This window comes from Ambystoma mexicanum, chromosome 7q (assembly GCF_040938575.1).
Source record: "Ambystoma mexicanum isolate Mex_15411 chromosome 7q, UKY_AmexF1_1, whole genome shotgun sequence".
NCBI lineage: Eukaryota > Metazoa > Chordata > Amphibia > Caudata > Ambystomatidae > Ambystoma > Ambystoma mexicanum.
This window is the reverse complement of record NC_090941.1, coordinates 564,931,147-564,952,086: the sequence shown is the minus strand read 5'-3', so window position 1 is coordinate 564,952,086 and position 20,940 is coordinate 564,931,147. Positions and strand designations below refer to the sequence as shown.

Sequence of the window (20,940 nt, the reverse complement as noted above, 5' to 3'; positions counted from 1 at the left end):
AATTCCTGGCCGCCATGTTGCCTTCCCTGTGATTTGTACCTCTGTGGATACACCTGGAAGTGCCAGATTTTCGCCCTTCGGTATGGGATACCGATTCTTCTCGGTAAGCGATAACTCATTCCAGGACTCATTTAGTTGGATACCCATGTGTCTCGGGTGTCATGACGATTGTCACGATCCGGGGTTTCATGACGCTAACTCTGTCATCTCAGCAGACCGCTAGGTAATCCTCTGATGGTTCCTATGGGCTCACCGGGGCTGCTGGTGTTACTGTACTAAAAGTGGGGTTTGGAACTCTTGTTGTGGTAGCTGCGTGATCGGGGACGTACTCGCTATGGTTCCCTTCCCGCTGCTTAAAAACCCTCATGCCTTTATCTTGGTGAGGCCCAAGGTCAGCCCTGGCCTCTGCCTCACAAAGCGCCAGAGTAGACCGAGAGTGTGAGAAAAGCCCCAGAGCGGTAGAGACCCGAGAAGCTTCAGAGTGGGGAGAGAGAGTGAGTAAAGCCCCGAAGTGGGGAGGACACCAAGGAGCCCTAGAGTTAGGAGGAGGGGGGCGAGTGAAGAAAAGCCCAGGGAGGGGAATACGCCAAGAAGCCCCAAAGAGTGGAGAGAGAGTGTGTAAAAAGCGCCACGGCACTTAGAGGCACGAAAAACCTCTGAGCAGGAAGACCGATTTTGACAAGCCCCGTTGTGGGGCTAGAACCCATGAACCCCAGAGTGGGGAGAGAGACTAAGACAAGCCATGGTGTGGAGAAAGCACAAAGGAACGACAGAGTGGCGAAAGAGACTGAGAACTGTAAACATAGGTAAGGGCCTATGGGAAAGAGACACAAGGGTGGGTAGTCGAAGCCGGCAGCCATCCCTTTTCTAGGGTGAAGACCTAAATGTATGTTTTGTTGTTTGTAAAGTTAAGGTTCCAATTGGTCCCTTATTTTCAGCTTTATACAATTCTTTGGCGAGCCATATTTTTCCAATAGTTGATAAGATTTGATAATGCGTGTTTGGTCACTGGGCTGCACTGTGGTTTTCTTTAGGTCTGAAGCTGATCAGACTATAAACTTAATGTAACTAATTGTCTTTTTTTGTGAAAAAAAAGACGAAAACCAAATGTTTTGCGCTCTCAGTGAGCTTATTGGTTGAATAAGTAATGAACAAATATAATCCTGTTAACGCAGTTTATCCATGTTTATTTTCAAAATGATAGATCAATCAATGTCCTCAAATTCTTGCCCTCTACACACGTTTCACTGTCTTTAGTTTCAGACAGATCTTCAGGAGGGAATTGTAAGTCTATTTCTAAAAAAAATTATAATTTTTTATTTTCGATTTTTCTCTCTGGCCAATAGTTATATATTTGTTTGAAATCACTTTGAAGAATGTTTTCCCTTTACTGTTGTCCCAATTTTTGGAAAAGCTTATGTATCCTTTTTCGCTCGGGCTTTCCATATTTTCAGAGGTCAGTCCTTTTGTTGTTTGTATTCTTTTGAAGAGTAGAGAGAGAAAGTAGGCTAGAGTAGGATTTCTGGACAGAGGACTTGATTTATGTGAGGACATCTTGACATCCTGACAAACACCCTGTTGACCTTCCTTTGAATAGAGTAGTAGTACTTCGTAGTACACACGTTTTGGGACAGATTCTGTCTTTTGAGTCAGAAAAGAGCATAAAGTGAATAAAAACCATGTGTCTCCCGATTTTGACCTAACACAATATATATAAAACTATATATTCCAGACCCTTTGAATATTTTGCACGTTGCCAAATCCAGCATACTGTCCTTTTGATCTTGTCAAATCTACATGGATGACACGTACGACTCACGCAGGAATAATAAGACGCACTTTGGTTCCAAGTGTGCTGTGAATCCACCAGGTATACTCTCTGTCTGCCACCTAACTGTACCATCTTTTGAGAAGTTATAAAATGTTCCACTGAGAGAAGAGAAGTACAATGTTCGACGCTTGGAGAGAATTTTTAATTCATATTAACTATTCAGCGTTTTTATTATCCATGCAAGTCATGCCTTTTGAGGCCAATATATAGCATCAATGCAGACCACAAGGTGGCCTCCGGCTATGGCAGCTATCTAAGATAACATGACAACGAAGAAAGCGCAGAGACGACATGGTTTAGTGGTGTTTTGTTTTAGAGAAAGGATGCCATTTTAATGAGTGTTTAGCCACCATTTTCACCATTTTTGACCATTGCAGATGAACCGCTTTTCATTTAAATTATATTCCATGAAAACGATTGTCTAAAAATACACATTCTGCACTACTAAAACAGTAGCTGCCAAAATGTATAATTTGACATTGAAAAACGACACCCTTCCATTGATTAGTGAAAACATTCGATTGTCACAACCAAAGCCTCAGGGTTTCCCCACACAATAGTTGGAAATGTCCAAATAGGCATGCTAAAGACAGATACAGTCATATTACAGGTGAGCCTGGATGGGTGCCTTGGTGAATAGAAGTCAACTGTTAGTGCCATCCCATGTAAACGAATACATCCTGTAGGTCTTGCAAAAGTGCAGTAATGTTTAGTACAGCAAAGTTAGGTAGATGTTTGTAATAATGTAATGCCATACTCATGCATTGGTGGGGAAACACGAATGAACAGTTCCCTGAGCTGTATGCATCTAGCCATCAGCATTCGAAAAAGCCAAATGGTAAAACACGCTGCTTAGAAGTCCCTTTGTTGCGTAATGCACCATTGAGGGGGACCTTCTTGGGGTATATGAGCCGCACACAATGAGGTCTCTTGACAGCCAATGTGGTCATCAGTTTGAAATAATGACATTGACAACACCGAGTGGAAACCTGATACATTTGACTGGGTTTCTGTGTTAGGAGATTCGTCCTTGCTTTCACTGCTTTTCTCTTTTAGTGCTTCAGTTAATCTTGCTTCCATTTCTTCGTCTGTGTACTCTGGGTTAAAAATGAGTCCATGAAAAACACCATGTAAATATGAAGTGGGCTTGCGTAGTTAATAGGCTCATTGATGACAGTCACTGAAGAGACCTATTTGCAAAAAGTATAGATCTAATGTGTATTGGCTTAAAAATTATAATTAAAAACATGTACTTGCGAAACCTATTAACGATTTCACTCTAAACGTTGGTCGATGGTAGATGTAAAAATGCAGATTAGCAGAGACATATTAAGATAAATGCAGATGCTACAACGGAGCATCCTTTCAATGTTGACATGCATTCCTCCAGAAATGACATGCCAAATCAGCAACTTAAATTGTTAAACACACTTATTCTGACTGTGAAGCAGATGTTCGAGTATGGTGTAATTTCACCAACCTGTAGAAGGATATTTAGTAAAGCTACACATTTGTTTGAGCCTACTACAAGACACACATGTGAATAATAAATCAAAAACACGGACAAAGGTTGTGTTGATATGTATTGCAGGCGAAAGCATCTAACACATCTCCATGGTGACCTGGGATGGCGTAAATGCATTAAGACTATGTTCTGGGCAATGCTGCATGGGTATCCCACAAGCGAGGCAGGGTAACTGCTGTTACCATCGGCAGCTGGGAGAGGGGCAGCCCCAACCTCCCCGCGCCTGCTCCTCTCCTCCCCCCAGCTACGGAGACTCGCAGTCTCGGCAGCACAAAAGCCACGGAAGGGTAAGGTGCGAACAGTCATTGCACCCTTCCTCCAAACAGCAAGGTGCTAAGCGCCATAAGGAAAACAACCGTCAGGCAGGGCCCAGGTTCAAAAGATCTGCCCCCAACAGGGGGTCAGACAGTCGGCTATCCGGCCGGGGGCTGCAACAACAGCAGCCCCGACCACATACACAACAAAGACCCAGGGCCTCCCTGGGTCCTATAAATGAGAGCAACATGCTCAGAGTAAACACAATCTGTTTGTGGACCCTGAACGGGGACCCAAGAAAACAGGAGGTTCACTGTTTACTCAGTGTCTTCCAAATCTTCTTGCTTCTTTAGCAATTCTTGAAGGAAGTTCGCTGTACATCGCAGTGTCTTTTTTCCTTCCTGAACATTGTACTGTTCAAAGCAATTGCAATGCAGCCTTAACGAAGGAAGAAGCGGCAACCGAACGGCCAGCGCGGACGCTGTTAACTTCAACATTTTCAGCATAGAAGGAAAAGTGAGCGGCGAGCGTGTCCAAAACAAACAAAGACGCGTGCTGTGGAAACATCCCCAAAACCAGTGCGAACGAAGGAGAGAGTGGCACTTGAACAGCACAGCGCGGACGGCTTCCGATTCAACAATTTACAGGTGAGCCACTTCGCTGGGGCTACGGGGGAGGAAAAATAGACATTTATGTCCGGAAGAGATACATTTTATTACAGTGGACCGGGACCCCCGCGTTATAAGGCAGGCGGGGCAAGATAATACAAGCCAGTTTTAAACTTGGGCAGAGTCACAAGCCAGCTTGGTAGCACGGCGAGCCGGGAGCTCGTCTTTTCTTGACAGCCACTCAGAGCTGGCGAACACAGTTTCAAGCTCGGCGGGCCCAAACACTGCAGATTTAAAATAATTTCTGTAATATTGCAGGGCGACCTCACAAGCGAAACCAATTGATTAAATCCAGTAAATCAAGCCTGGGGGCTGCCCAATTTTCTGAACCCGGTCAAGAAGGCACCAGTCAACAATTACCCAGCACGGGCAACAAATAGAACAGGCGCAGAGAACTCGCCGATAACAACAGTTTAACTCCTTGATAAAATCTTTTTCCTTTTCCTATAGCAGGCATAGAAGAACATGGGGCGCAAACGGAAAGCACGGGCACCCCCAACACCGGTGCAGAAACCCAAATCACCACAATTGCTAGCAGCCATTGAAGCGGCAAAGCACTACCGATGGGCATGGGTTAGAGAAAACATGTACGGCAAACCCAGGGAAGGAATTACCAGCCCACCCAGCCAGGAGGAGGTTTCTGCACCATTAAAAAGGAGAAAAATATCTGAAGGCGCCAGAAAAGGTACCAAAAAATTGTCAAAACTATGTGAGAATGTAGCGGAATTACAGCAACTAATGGTAGAAATAAGGGGGAAACAGACACTGCCCACAAGGGAACCTGGGGCCTCAAACCCTACCATCACAATAGAACCTACAATAACGGTTGTTAACCCACCCGTAACACTACCTACAGCAATCCCGCCACAACAAGTACAGCAGTTGCCAATAGGGCCCACAGCTATAAATACAACAGCCTCCACAACTCCATCAACAGAAGTAGCAGGTGCCCTAAAAGCATGGGCAAACCCAGGCACAGACAACACGGGCACGACAGGGACACCCGGCAGCAATACAACTGACATTGTAACAATCTTTAATGCACAATTAGACCAAAAAATGAAATCTTTCCAAACAGAGATATTAAATAGATACAAAAGATGCCTGGCATGGAACATTGATACCACAATCAAAGAAGCCATATGGGCCAAAGAATTTATAGAAATCTTTTCCCTAATAGAAGCCCAGCGCAAGGGGAAAGACGCTTTCAGAGACCCCAAAAAAATAGAAGAAAAAGCTATTGCCAGAAACGCCCAGGTCGAACAAAACTGGGACAACTGGTTACAGGCCTTTGCCATTTTAGCAACAATATATGAAGAAAAATTTCCCATGGATGGTAGGAAGATCTGGGCATACGTTGATAAAATAAGGGAAGTAAAAGTAACACAGAGGGGGAAGACATGGCTTGCATACGACATCAGATTTAGGAGGAGCATGTCAGAAAGGCCGGCCATCGAGTGGGATGAAGTCCAGAACGATTTATACACCCTCAACGCCGAACCTCCCCAGGAAGAAGATACCATGCATTCTTCTTCCAAAAATAGCAAAAATTCACAAGTAAGCAAATCCCATGACAAAGATAAATCCAAAAAAGGGGAGCAGCCCTTTTGGAGGAACCAGCCTTGGGTGGCTAAAAATAATGCCCACAAACTGAACAAACAGCAGGCTGTCAAATCCAACATCCCATGCAGATATTTTGGGAAAAACCAGTGTACATAGGGCAAAGAATGAATGATATCCCAATTTTAGAACCAGGACGACCGCCCATCAATCCGGGCAATTTTAGGGACGCCCTAAACAGCTACCCAGACAAGGAAACCAGCAGGTTACTATGGCAGGGTTTCACCAAAGGTTTTTTCATCCCTTTTAAGGGCAGGGGGTCACAATACATCCCGAGGAACCTAAAGTCAGCCAGGGACAACCCCCAGATAGTAGAAACCAAAATCAAGAAAGAACTGCAACTGGGCAGGGTAGCAGGTCACTGGGACGTCATGCCTTTAAAGGTCTATTTAATATCTCCACTAGGCCTGGTCCCCAAAAAAGAACCCGGGAAAATGAGACTAATCCATCACCTCTCCTACCCTAAAGGCCAGTCTTGAAACGAAGGCATCCCACACACTGAATCCGCTGTATCTTACACGCATTTCCAAGAGGCGGTAAGGCTCATACAAGAGTGCGGCAGAAACGCCTTGATGGCCAAGCTGGACATCGAATCTGCTTTCAGACTCTTGCCAGTCCACCCAGAGTCACAGCAGTGGCTAGGTTTCACTTTTAACAACAAATTCTACGTAGATAGATGCCTCCCCATGGGGTGCGCAGTATCCTGTGCACTATTTGAGCAATTCAGTTCCTTTTTTCAATGGGCTCTCCTAAAGCAGAGACCAGGGACAAAAATAGTGCATTACCTAGACGATTTAATGGTCATAGGGCCACCAAACTCTGAGGAATGCGGCCGGGCTTTAGCAAAACTGGAGCACATGGCTGCACAGTGGGGAGTTCCCCTAGCGAGGGGAAAAACCACCAAACCAGACACAAACATCATTTTCCTGGGCATCGAAATAGACTCAGCAAAGGGGCTCTGCAGAATCCCCAAAACAAAAATATCAAAACTCCTGGCTAAAATACAAAACCTGATAATGAGAGAAAAGCGGACTGTAAAGGAAATACAATCCTTAGCAGGCAGCTTCAATTTCGCATCCAACATAATACCTCAAGGAAGGATATTTTCCAGAAGCCTGGAGTTCAAAATCAAATCACTCACCAAACCACACTTGCATATCCGGCTAGGCAGAGAGGTGAAACAAGACCTGGAAACATGGGGAAAATTCCTCAGAGATTTCAACAGGTCTTTACTTTGGCGAACGCCTTTAAATACCCGGTCAAACAGGGTCCTATACACCGACGCAGCTGGGAGCAAGGGGTTTGGAGCCATACTAGACTCCGAATGGGTGGCAGGACACTGGCCCAATTCATGGCAAGCAGCAGGGTGGACAAGAAACATCACCCTACTAGAAATATTCCCCATCTGGCTAACATAACACATCTGGGGCAGGCGACTAGCGAATACGGAACTTTTGATCTGGTGCGATAACATGGCTGTAGTGGGCTCCATAAACAGAAGGTCTACGAAATGCCCTTTAGTACTAAAAGTATTACGAGCCATTACAACAGTCACACTACAAGTAAACGTTGTACTCAAAACGAAGCACATTTCAGGGGCAGATAATAACATTGCTGATGCCTTATCTCGTTTCCAGTGGACAAGATTCCGAGAGCTAGCGTCGCACGCCCAAGAACAGATGACGCCAATACCAGCAGAATGCTGGTCAATAATGGGAAGACAAGAATAACGGCATCAACGCCACCGCCAGAGAGCACAGGCCGGGATGCCCAACGAAAATCAGGCACCTCTAAAACGGGTGCCAACAACACATCAGCATCAACGCCAGCACCAGAGAGTGCAGGCCGGGATGACCAATACAAAGCAGGCACTTCTAAAACGGGTGCCAACAACACATTGGCATCAACGCCAGCACCAGAGAGTGCAGGCCGGGATGACCAATACAAAGCAGGCACCTCTAAAAGGGGTAACACCAACACATTGGCATCAACGCCAGCGCCAGAGAGCCCAGGCTGGGATGCCCAAAAAGAATCAGGCACATCAACAAACGGGTGCCAACAACCTCACAGACTTCCTAACGGAGATGGCAGAGAGGGCAGTGGCAAGCACCACTGCAACACAGTACAGTAAGTGTTTGCAAACAGTATTTAAAGCCACAGGTGTAAACCACGTAGAACTAATAATGATTAAAGATATAGAAGTATTTTTTAAATGGGCCCGGGAACAAGGTTTCAAAAGGGATTGGGCTAAAAGACACCTGGTGGCAATTTCATACTTTACAAAAATACGGGGCGATTCAGACCCCACCCAGAACGCCCTCATCTCTTATGCAATGAAGGGATGGGGCAGAATAGAGGGTCCGCAAGTGGACACCCGCCGACCCCTTGATTTCAGCAAACTGGTGCAGACAGCAAGCCATTTGGAAGCCATATGTTGGCACCCATACGAGATGATAATGTTATTTAAAACAGCCTTTTTCCTAGCCTACTTCGGGGCTTTCTGGGTAGGAGAACTCATCGCTTCCAGCACCAAGGCCACAAACGGCCTGGGCGTCATGGAAATCAGGGTGAGACAGGAGAGTGTTAACATAGAAATGCAACAGTCGAAAATGGGTGCAAAAAGAACCATCAATATTTGTTGCATCGATGAGGCAACAAACTGTCCAGTTTGCATCACCAACCTCTATTACGCACAACGACCCAAAGTGGGGGGGGGGGGGGGGGGTTTAATCCACAAGGATGCATCGGCCCTAAGCCGCTACCAATTTAAAGGAGTGCTGATAAAAGCAATCAGCAGAGCAGGGTGGGATCCCAAACAGTTTGGCACTCATTCCTTCAGGATAGGTGCCGCCACTGCAGCATGGCAAGGAGGTTTAGCACCGCAACTACTAAAAAACACAGGGGGATGGAAGTCAGACTGTTATAAAAGATATATCAGACCAAAAATTGATATAGCCATCCGCCCTAAAATTTTCTTTCTTTTCCCTACCTCCCACCACCACAGAAACAACAGGCGAATCGAGGACCACACTCCGATCAGCATGGATAGTTGGCCACTCATTCGTTTTCAGGACAGGCAGATGGGCAGAAGAGACCAAAGAAGGGCCACCTTTCAGAAACACCATTACTTCATGGTGGGGATACAGAGGCCTACGCTGGGCTGACGTCCACGAAACATTAGCAGAACTGGTGGCATACAGGGGCCCCCCAGAATTCCTGATCATCAATCTAGGGGGCAACGACCTGTCATCACAGCTAGACGCATCCTATGCGAAGAAATCTGCTCCTCCCTAGCAGGCATTTCGCACAACTGGAGGGGTACTAAAATATACTTCTCAGCCATCTTACCAAGAAAGAAATGACTAGGGGCCAACTGCTACAAATCTATAGACATATCGAGAAGTAAAATGAACAGGACGATAGAGAGATTCTGTATGACAAGAGGACTGGGTTTCATAAAACACCCAGCCACTACACTAGGCAACCCAGACCTTTTTCTCCACGACGGCAGCCATCTGTCTAGCAGGGCACGGAGCATTTCTTTCGGGAAATCAATACAACACTTGCTCACAGGGGCTGTCTCTAGGGCATACTCTTGGGGGAACACGGTCAGCCCGCAACCTGCCCGCGTGTGGCGGCACGGGTCCGAGGGGGTAACCTCAGGACCCGGTGCCCAAAAGTATGATACCATCATGATATGTGATATTGTTATTGCCATAACCCATATCTGTACAATAAAATCCTACGGCCTTTTATTGCCAACACTTGATACAAGTTGTGAGCCTATCATTATGGGTGAGGGTTTGGGGTTCGGCCATTACTAATGCATGCATATGGGTTCAGCAGTTATGGGCAATGTTGCATGGGCATCCCACAAGCGAGGCAGGGTAACTGCTGTTACCATCGGCAGCTGGGAGAGGGGCAGCCCCAACCTCCCCGCGCCTGCTCCTCTCCTCCCCCCAGCTACGGAGACACGCAGTCTCGGCAGCACAAAAGCCACGGAAGGGTAAGGTGCGAACAGTCATCGCACCCTTCCTCCAAACAGCAAGGTGCTAAGCGCCATAAGGAAAACAACCGTCAGGCAGGGCCCAGGTTCAAAAGATCTGCCCCCACCAGGGGGTCAGACAGTCGGCTATCCAGCCGGGGGCTGCGACAACAGCAGCCCCCACCACATACACAACAAAGACCCAGGGCCTCCCTGGGTCCTATAAATGAGAGCAACATGCTCAGAGTAAGCACAATCTGTTTGTGGACCCTGAACGGGGACCCAAGAAAACAGGAGGTTCACTGTTTACTCAGTGTCTTCCAAATCTTCTTGCTTCTTTACCACAGAACCCGCCCACCGTACAAAAAGGGGAGAAGAACAAAAAGAAGTACAAGGCACTGTACGGTGCCCACAACAAGTCGTGGGACACAAGAAGGCGGAACGGGTCCGAGGGGGTAACCTCAGAACCCGGTGCCCAAAAGTATGATACCATCATGATATGTGATATTGTTATTGCCATAACCCATATCTGTACAATAAAATCCTACGCCTTTTATTGCCAACACTTGATACAAATTGTGAGCCTATCATTATGGGTGAGGGTTTGGGGTAGGCCATTACTAATGCATGCATATGGGTTCAGCAGTTATGCTCCTGTGAGCGTAACTAGGCAGGGTTTTTGCTCCAGTTTGTGCCATCAGAGCATTGAGAATTAAAGCAACCATGTTCGACTTTTATGTTGTTACAAGATGGCCATGGTTGGAACACATGTGGGTAGCAGAAGGGTATTGGCCTACTTCGAAAAACATTTCACCTTTTACTTTTTTTGATCGTTTTCTTGGTCGTAATTTGGTCAAATGGGGTGGGGTAAGGGAATAGGGGGAGGTTGCTGGGGTCTCTCCCTGCATTTTCGACCAAAAAACAAGCCAAAATAATCCGTCAAATGTGAAAAGGTCAAATATTTTCGACCAGGTAGACCTAAACTGTATGAAGTGCATCTAAATGCAAGTGATGCTCGGTTGAAAACACTCTTATAATACATTGCTTGAGGGGCAGAGTTAGTGTAGTGATCACTCATGTCAAAAAGCTGCAGGGGGTTGACCACTACTTTAATAGTCAAAATGCATGTATGTGTACTTAGACATTATCTAATGCTAATGTATTATGCCCCAAGACTATAGAACCTCCTTCCCATCTGCATCAGCCTCGCCCCAACGCTCCTACAATTCAGAAAAGAACTCAAGACCCACCTCTTCATGGAGCCTCTCCTCCTCAACACCTAGGACATCACGTTGCCCCGTGCCACCTGACTTGCTAGACGCCGTCCGCCCCTCTCCACCCCACCAACCTGTACCCCTCCTCTGGGTCACTCTGTATCCTACCCCCTTTGCTGTATATCTGTTCTGTTGTTACCTCGGAAAAGCTCTCCGTTGTGCACCTGTACTGTTGTTTACCTATGTAGAGCGCTCTTTTGCTTTTTGAAGCTAGATGCGAGCTCAATAAATACTATAATAATAATAATGATATTAATATAATAATAATAATAAAAAGATTCTTTCAATTGATTTGTGATCCCCTATGAAAAATAAGAAGCTGCACTTAAAAATATATTTAAGAAAAAAATAATTATGAGGTTGAATTGATTTCTAGCAATTATTGAAACATTCTGGTGAAACAAACAAGGTTAATTGAAGGATGGCCGGTGCTTGCTTACCCATATAAATTAATCTAAGGTACGGTTTTAAAAATCCATTACTGACAGTTTCATATTATACCATACATACCATAAAATGTCAACATTATATCATTAAGTCTGAATGGTATTTTCTTTTCATGTAACCATTCCTACTGCACAGTTACTACTGCGCACCCTTTCTGACATGTCTTCCTTTTACTCAAGATGTTGTTTAACCGTGTTAAAAAAAGATGTCAATTTAAAGGAATCGAGACTAGTTGTACGGCAACATCCTTGGGGGGCCACCAACAGGGGAATACCAGAGAAACCTGACTGGCCTTATAGCTGCAAATCTGGCTCTTTTCAAGGTGCGACGCTCCGAAGAGCGTCTGGGCCTCAGGCAGTATACTTTCTTGCAGTAACCCTCGATGGAGAGTACAGCCCAGCAACCTCATTGCTCAGATGGGCAAACCTCGCTAGAGCAGATGCTGCAGCGAACGGCAGATCTCTATTTCAGGACTAGCAATGCATTTAGCTGAATGAATGAATGAATGAATGCATGAATGAATGAATGAATGAATGAATGAATGAATGAATGAATGAATGAATGAATGAACCTCATTGGCAACAATGGATAAGGCTTGAAGCACTGCTCGAGGTAAAAGGGAGAAATTGAATTTGGGTAATTGGTTGTAGCTAGATTGCCACAATGGAAGTGAAGACGCCACTGCGTTCCTATTTGTTGAAAGGAATTCCGGGCAAAAGGATGCATTTTCACTGCATTATTGAAACAGGGCAAACTTTGGCCTGGTGAAAAAACGCATCGAAAATGTTTCTTTTTTGCATTAGTGCTAATACCATGCCAAACTGCGCTTGTCATGGTGCAATCGTTTTCTAATATTTTCCAGTGTTTTTAAAAATAGGGCCAACTTTGCCCTAGTGCTAATAACATGCAACTTTGCACTTGCAGCGGTGCAAAGTTTCTGTGATCTGGCAGCGAAAGTACTTGAGGGAGTAGCTGCAATTCACGTTGCACATTTTTTAAGTTTACAATTTGGCATGCTAAACAAGTTTAGGCACCTTCTCAAAAGCACAAACTTGGAGTTGCACCAGTTTGTATACAGAAAGAAAATCTATCATGCCAAAATGGGAAATCGGCCCCAAATCCTACACGCATTGGCAAAGCCAATAGTTTTCGTGTTTGAAGTAGTTTATTTAAGGAATTAATGAAAAATATACTTGGGCCCTGTGGACAGTCTGTGTGAGGTACCATGTTGGGAGTTAGGTTGGTGTGTTAGTGAGGTATTTAGTGAGTGGCATGTGTTTAGAGGCTTTGTGTTGACTTTGCCAACAGTATACACCAAATGTAAGAAAACGTTTACATGTTATATGCCAGTAGTCCCGCGTAACACATCCATGTTGGCTTTGCCAATAATACCAGTAATGGCACTGTAAGAAGAAATGGTTATGCTGGTTGTGGCAATATTTGAAAGCACAGCAACAAAAGAACACACTCATTTTGCCTTTGCTCATAATGCCACTTTAATGCATATACATACTGACTCCGCCAATTTATGCCAGTATTCCCATGTAAGAACACGTTCTTTATGGCTTTGCCCATAACACACTAATGCCACTGTAAGAAGACCTGTCCATGCTCGCTCAAAAGTCTCCCTTCCAAGCGTTCTGACCCCACGCCCCTCACGCACCACCTCATTATAGCCACACAACACGCAACCTGTACACACAACACTCATTTGCATGCGTACACACACAGATCCACACTCGCTTGTATGCGTGCGCATACATGCACACAAAAGTTGCATCTCTACTTACCTGGTCGTTGCTGCCGCACCTGTGGACTGCTGATGCCACCATGCTGAATCTAGGGATGGCCTGAGCCATACCTCTGCAGGCCGAGCGTTTCTCCAAGCCTAACCTCAGTGGGTGATGCCCTTGTGTTGATGTCTTGACCAGAACACTACGGGAGTGTGGGTGAGGGTTCTGAAGCATGATTTTGCCAATAGCGGGAGAGGGAGATACCAGAAGCACTGCAGGAGAGCAGGGTTGGTGTGGCAGATACCGGGGAGACAAAATGGAGAGATGTGGTGCTCACTAAGGAGTACACCACAGCAAGAAGGTGTGGGGCTGAGCATTGAGTGAGCAAAGGGTATTTGCTCATCATCCTGGAATTAAGCATGCACATTCAGGAATTAAGCGTACACGTTCAAACACAACTCCTGATTGGCACAATCATTGTAAAGCAAGCACTCATTGGTTTAAGTGGCTGCAAGGCACAAGCAAATCAGGCTTTTTCCAATGCATGCCCTAGTTTATCTCCCAACCAGGTATTCTGTTTCTCATTACTCCATTCACTCTTTTCTTCAGCTCTGCTTTAGCCAGATAGGTGGTGGTCAAAAGCAAAAACATGTTTGTGGCAATTTGTGTCATAACATTTTCATAAGCTGAATTGACATTTTTGTGAGTAAGCTTGTTTGCTAGATATCAACTTGTGCAGGAGAAAGTCCATTTTAGGGTGTTAGGTCTGTTGACTGCATACCATAGAGCGCAGGTGGAAAATACAGAATGAAAAAAAAATCCAAATCTCGTCCACCCTATGCAATGGCTCCATGCAGAACCAGGAGGTTGTAGGTGAGGGGAGTTGGGGTGTGTGGGAGTGTGAGCAGGGGCAGGGGTGATTGGCTGGTGGTTGGGCGCGCATGTTTTTTTTGGGCGGTGCTGGCACGGAGGAGGGGTCTGGGTGGGGGGTCAATTTAGGGGGTTGCAGAGGTTACACCCCACAGTGGATCATATTGGCGTGGGTGAGGGAGGGTTGGGGGGGGTAAAGCCTCCCGATTTAGATAAAAATCCACCCATTGAAGGCCGCACTGAATCATCCAATAAAAAGCATTTGTTCTTGGGTTCGCCCTTCAGCGGTAGTGTTAGTGACATAGAACCTATTTTGGGGGTGTTACCTGAAGGCCTTATTTTTATACATGGAAAATGATTGAAAATGCAAACTGAACTCTTACAGTTGACCTTCGTTTAACCGGAAGGTCTCCATCTTCTCAAAACGTCTGCCCTCCAACTCCAAAAATGCTAACTAAATATGAACTCAAATTTGAACTCTGCTTCTTCAGTGAAGTCCTCAAACCGGACTAAGCCTGTCCACCAAGGCTGCCTCAGCTGGTTGTAAATTAAACCTATGGGCCTTGCAATGTAGAGTTTTCTGTTTTTATAACTACTGACCATTCATAACATATCTTTTCCTGATTTTGTTTGACAGATTCTTGGTGGCCGGTATTTTTATGTCCAGGCTTACAAATCCCTGAAACACAGAGCTGCCAACATGGATGTGCTGATTGTTCTGGCCACGACCATTGCCTACATTTACTCTGTGGTGATTTTGATCGTGGCCATCGCTGAGAAGGCAGACCGAAGTCCCATCACGTTCTTTGACACGCCGCCCATGCTCTTCATGTTCATTGCTCTGGGGAGATGGTTGGAACATGTGGCAAAGGTAAGCCTATGCGCTTGGATTAAGGGTACTGAATAATTGCACCTGGAGTCAGAGGCGTTGCTAGGGGGGGGGCTCAGGGAACTAAAGCCCTGGGTCTTTTGGTTGTAGCCCCAGATAGAAGCGCAGGGGCTACAACCAAAAGGCTAGGTAGCCCCGAGTCTTGATAGTCCCGGCATTAGGATAGCCCTGGGTCTTTTCCAGACCTAGCAACTCCCCTGCCTGGAGGGTACCAGAAGGGGTTGTTAGTTTATTGCAGCCAGTTCTAATGCTTTTGTATTTCAAATATGCACATAACAAAACCTTCACAGTGCTAAACAACAAAGGAACTTAAACATGCAGGTGAGCCTGCATCAATGATCCAAACTGTACTGCGTCTTTTGCATAATGGCTCATATATAAGTAGCTTCTCGTTGTATTAATAGTTCTAAACAAAGTGACACACATATCCCATTGCAGTCCTAGGAGAAGAATATAATAATTCGAATTGGACACTTGTTCCCTTTGCTCTAACTGAAGGTCCTCTGTCCACCCCCTTCTGCACAACAGCCAGGAGTCTCAGATCCACTGGAGAAAACCTTCTCAAAGTCCCTAGTTTTAAGAAACTCTACAGTGTAGACAGATATTTTTCACCGCCTAAAATCTGGAATTGACGAACCTGAGAGCCGGTAGGTAAGTGTAACTACACGCAATTCAATGTGAGCCGAAGAGCCATCTGCAAAAAAGCATTCTGTGAAACTTGGGGCATGTGATTTCTCCAGCGGTCTTTTCCGGGTCCTGTCTTGGCGTTCTCCTCATTCTCACTTATTCAGTGGCTCTCACTAGATCCCTCAATCCTAGGTGATCCTTCGCAGCTGTGGTGAACCTTTATCCTAAATTGCCACTTTGCTGGTTCTGCTGCAAATCCTGCTGGCCCAGTCTTAAGAAATGTTCATGTTTTTAACTCTTATTGTTAATCAGGAATGTCTTGTATTACGTGCTGTCACGAAGGTGACAACAACATTGGTTTTGGCCTATAAGAAAGGGTGGGCAATATAACAAATGACTGAAAGTCTTCTCCTACCTTCTTACCATTCTGGGTCTACAAAGCCTACAGCACATTTAGGGCTCAAAGGGATTTCTCATCCTTTTTTATTATCATGGCCTCCCCCTTTGTCATTAACATGATATTCCTGCATCCTTCATCTCGCCTTCTTAGGATCTCACATGTGTTTTAATCACAGCTTTAGGAGTTCCTGCACCCATTTCCTTATCTCTGAGCTTTTCCTACTGTACTCTTTACCTCTGGTTTAAAGATTTCTAGAAGCCACCTTCTCGTTTCTTTCTCAAATTTAGCTCAGTTGGCCTTCCCCAGTTTCCACTGGTGAGGTGAAGAGAGTCCGATCACTTAGAATCTTAGAATCCTAACTTAGAATCTTTACTTTTTTTCTGCTCTGCCTCCTCCACCTGAACTCTTCTTCTAGCCCTGCTCCTCCTTGCGGCCATGGCACATGGACTTTCCTCTTCCCGCCATGGGTGTAATATCTCCAAATTGGGATCTCACCTATACCCCTTCTCCTCGGCCAAATGTCCTCTGTCGTTCCTTCCTGATTTTGCTGCTTATCACCTCACCAGCCACCTGTACTTCCTCATGACTTTTCACTCTGAATGCTGATGTGCAACTCCACCCTCATCCTGCAGTTCTAAACCTGATGTTCAATTCCAATCTCCACCTGGTATTCTATTCCTCCTCCTTCTGCTGTTTCCAAACAACTACCTCCTAATGTTTTTCCCCAACCTCCTTCTGGTATCTGCTATCCTTTTACGCCATCCTCCTCCAACTAACCGGCTCCTGTTGTCATTGTCCCCCTCTCATCTCCAGTCTCTTTCTCTCTTCTTTGTCTCTCCCATCTCCTTGTAATGCCTTTTTTGCAACCCCCTAACTCGTTCCAAAGACTTGTTGCAACTTCCTTCTCCAAATAACCACAATGCCTGACTGATACTCTGGACTTCCAGCCTAGGAGCCCCTCCCTTTGGGCTGCAATTTCTGTGAGGGACTTTCTGTGAGGGTCTTCTCCTGTAAATGAATGAATGAATGAATGAATGAATGAATGAATGAATGAACTGTACCCCTCCTTGGAAATCTTTCAAAGGTGGTAATCGGCTTCATTTAGCTACTCTGAATACTTGTTCTGCTGTTAAACACTCCTCTGACATCTGCCTCCTTCTTGAAGATTCTGACCCCGATATCCTCGCCCTTACCGAAACGTGGTGCAATGATAGCTCTGTCACTGTTCTTGACACTCTCCTTCCTGAGGGCTACAAAATCGTCTCCAAACCCAGAGGTGTAGTGGCCCTGATTTTTCCTGAGTGGGTCCCAGCTTCTATCATACCTACTCAATTCTATTCCTCTTTTGAATGCCTCGTCTGTAGGCTTGGGGTCTCTCCTGCTCTCTCACTCACCCTCGCTACCATCTACAGTCCCCCTGGCCCTATCTCTCTCTTCCACTCTGAATGGAACAACTTCCCTCCTCTTGACCTCTTCTTCCAAACTCCTCCTACTCGGTGACTTCAATATATTCACCTCGACTCTCATGAATTAGCCACCTCACTGTTCAGTGACCTCTGTGACTCCCTCTCTCTCACTATTCTTCCTTCCGATCCAACCCACTCAGCCAGACATACTCTTGATGCCTTCATCTATGGAGACATCTCTATCTCTAACCCGGTCACCACCCCCCTCTTCAGGTCTGACCACTCTCTCCTCCCGCTTGGGGCCCTTCGGCCCTCTGTCTGAGCCGCCCCCCACACTGCCAGCCTCCTTTGCCATCATTAGACCGATGAAGCGAGTGTCAGTCGCTTCTTTTACTTCCACTTTCATACCCCCTCGTACCCCTGCTTCTGACTCTCACTCTGACTCTGGCCTTGATAACCGGCACCTCTCCATCTCTAACAACCTCAACATCCTTGGCCATCATGAGGATCCTCCTGAGACCTTCCTTACAAGTGCAATGGCTGGTATGACCCTGATCTAGCATCTCTGAAACGTAAGTGCTGAGATGCTGAACGGAAGTGGCAGACCTTGGGTTCATCCTCTGACAAACTGGCCTGTCGCCTGCTCCATAGGCAATATTGTTTTTCTGTCCGCTCCAAGAAGAGCGCCCACATCCAACCCTGCTTCTCTGGAGCCACTAACAACATGGATGAACTTTTCAAAATCTGCAAGGAACTTGCCAATCCAACTGCAGTCTCCATCTTTCCCCTTCCTACCCAGGCTCTCTGCAGTGCTTTGGCCTTCCATTTCATATCTAAAAATCAGGACATCCTGTCCTCACTCTCCACCACCCCCACCTCCACACCCGCTCCTACTCTCCTGCCGTCTTTGGCTCCCCTCCCTCCACCCCACTCAATCCCCTTCCTCCTGCCCATAGCACCTGATGAGGTCACTACAGTTGTCTGCTCTATGAAGGTCTTATCCATACAGGTGCTACCCTGCTCTTCTAGAACCATTAAGGACAACATCTCCTCTTTTGCCCCGGCTCTTGCCGATTTCGGTAACCACTGGCTCTTTCCCTCCATCCCTCAAGCACTTCCTTGTGAACCCCCTCTTACAAAAGCCATCTGCTGACCCTTCCTGCCCATCTAACTATCACCCTATCTCGACCACCCCTTTCCCGGGCAAACTCTTAGAGAAGTTGGTCCTCCAATAACTGATACTTCATACTGAACTCATTAGTTGTCTCCATGACCATCAATCTAAATTCCGGGCTTCCACAAGCTCGAAACTGCTCTCCTGAACCACCATGAAGACATGTCCGCAAATCTTGACTCTTAACTCTCCTGCTGTTCTCATTCTCCTCAATCTCTCCTCTGCCTTTGACACGGTCAACCATTCCATCCTCATAAAACAGCTCTGTGATATCCTCGGTATCACGAAATGGGCACTGGATTGGCTGACCTCTTTCCTCACTAAGCACCCCTCCCAGTTGCAGCTGGGACCTTTCTCCTCCACCACTTCCATCTCTACCTGCGGTGTCCCCCAGGGTTCTATTCTATCACCATGGCTCTTCCATATCTATCTCGCCCCTCTTGCTCACCTGATTTCCTCCTTCTCTCCTCATTTCCAGTATTACACTGATGACACACAGCTTTCCTTCAAACTTCCCTCTACTACCTCCTCTTCCTCCTCACTCATCCCTGATTGTCTAACTGCTATCCAGTCATGTTGTGTGGCTAATAACCTCTGTCTTAATGCCAGTAAGACAGAGATCCCTATTGGGAAACCTGTGCCCTGTTTCCCCTCCTACTCTCTGGCTACCTTCCTTTGGCCCTCTACCCTCGTCTTCCTATGAGGCCATAAACCTTGGGGTCATCTTCGACTCCTCTCTCTCCTTCACCCCTCACATCTTGGACCTTGCCAAAAAAAGGCCCATTTCCAGCTTCACTTCCTTAGAGGCATTCTCCCTTTCCTCACCTTCCCCCAAAACCTAAACATTTCCAGAGCTCTGGTCCTCTCCAGGCTGGACTACTGCAACAGCCTCTTCCTCAATCTCCCCCTTTCCTCCGTAAGACCCCTTCAGATAATCCAGATGTATCCTTGGCATCAAGCCCAGTGACTGTATCCCCCCAGCCCTACGATCTCTCCACTGGTTTCCAGTAGCCGTGAGGAACAAATTCCCTCTGCATCATCCATAAGGCTTTCTGGGGCCTGGGACCACGCTGTCTCTAGCTTTTTCTCCCTAAATATTGCTAGAGCCCACCGCTCCTCCAACTCCAACTCTCTGCTTGTCAAATGCTTCTTCAAACAGAGAGTGGGGCCAGGTCTGTCTCTTCAACTGGTGCCTGCCTGTCTCAGACTGGAGCCGGACCTGCTTAAGTTCTGGAAACTTCTCAGAACTTTGCGGTTCTCTAACGCTTTCCCTCTTCCACTTCCCTGCTAAGCACCCACAGCCGCTGAGACTGGCAGCCTGGAACTTCATGAATCTCACAGGTTACCAGGCCACTACCCAGTCAACAGCAACACCCTCCCCCCCACCCAGCACTGCCCCTGCGGGCTCCCTACCTGGAGGCTGTGCATTCCACCATTGGGATTACTCCACCCTAGCACTTAGCAAGCGGTCTCCTCCCCTGGCATCCCTCGGCACTTCTCTCCCGGCTCTCACCAGCACTTGCCCATTCCTTGCTCCCTAACCCCCACCCCCATCTCATGCACTTCTCTTCACTGCACTTGCACATCCGCATGTCAAAAGGCCTGTACGACCGCGATTGTATATTTACTGCATTTTTTGGTGCCATTATTATTTACTCCCCTTGTTTCCTCCCCACGTTGCTTTGTGGCACCTGCAAACACAATTTGTTTTGTATAGGCACCTAACAAATGCTCAATAAATAAATAAATGAAGGGCTGTGATTATCTACTTCTTATAGATCGATCTGTGTTTAATTTGGGGCTATGGCAGAGAAACAAGCCTGTAAGAGACAAATCGGTCATCTTGGATGTCACTTTCATAAACTGTGGGGGTGCTGCAATCCCAGGCTCTACACAGCGTTCCTTTTACCTGAAAATGCCATGGAGTCACTGTGTACACTCCTTTGGCGTGTTAAATGACAGTGGGCATAGAAAAGCACGTTTGAATTTGACAAAGATTCCTCTTATGAGCTCTTTGATCTTGCACTACAGAGAAACTAAAGCAGAGTTGGGTTGCTATGGGGACTCAATGAGTGAATGTACAAATTTGTGGTGTGTCTTTGACGTATGTGCAGACTTGCTGGGAAAGTCCCATAGACAAATGCAGTGTGCCTCTGATTTTCGTGCTGCTCACTAAGCAAGTGCCATCGAAACAAGCATTGGTAATGCCAACAGTTTGGCCTTTTGTGGGCATCTA

General features: G+C 46.3%; 1 protein-coding gene across 2 annotated transcripts in view; it reads left to right on the top strand.

Annotated features, from left to right (window-relative positions):
* ATP7B (ATPase copper transporting beta) overlaps positions 1–20,940 on the top strand; it is a 1,159,214-nt gene that overhangs the window by 627,575 nt on the left and 510,699 nt on the right. For both annotated transcript variants that reach the window (XM_069640108.1, XM_069640109.1), the window contains exon 8: positions 14,846–15,079. In XM_069640108.1, the coding sequence (XP_069496209.1) occupies positions 14,846–15,079 (234 nt within the window). The remainder of the gene's footprint in view (positions 1–14,845; positions 15,080–20,940) is intronic.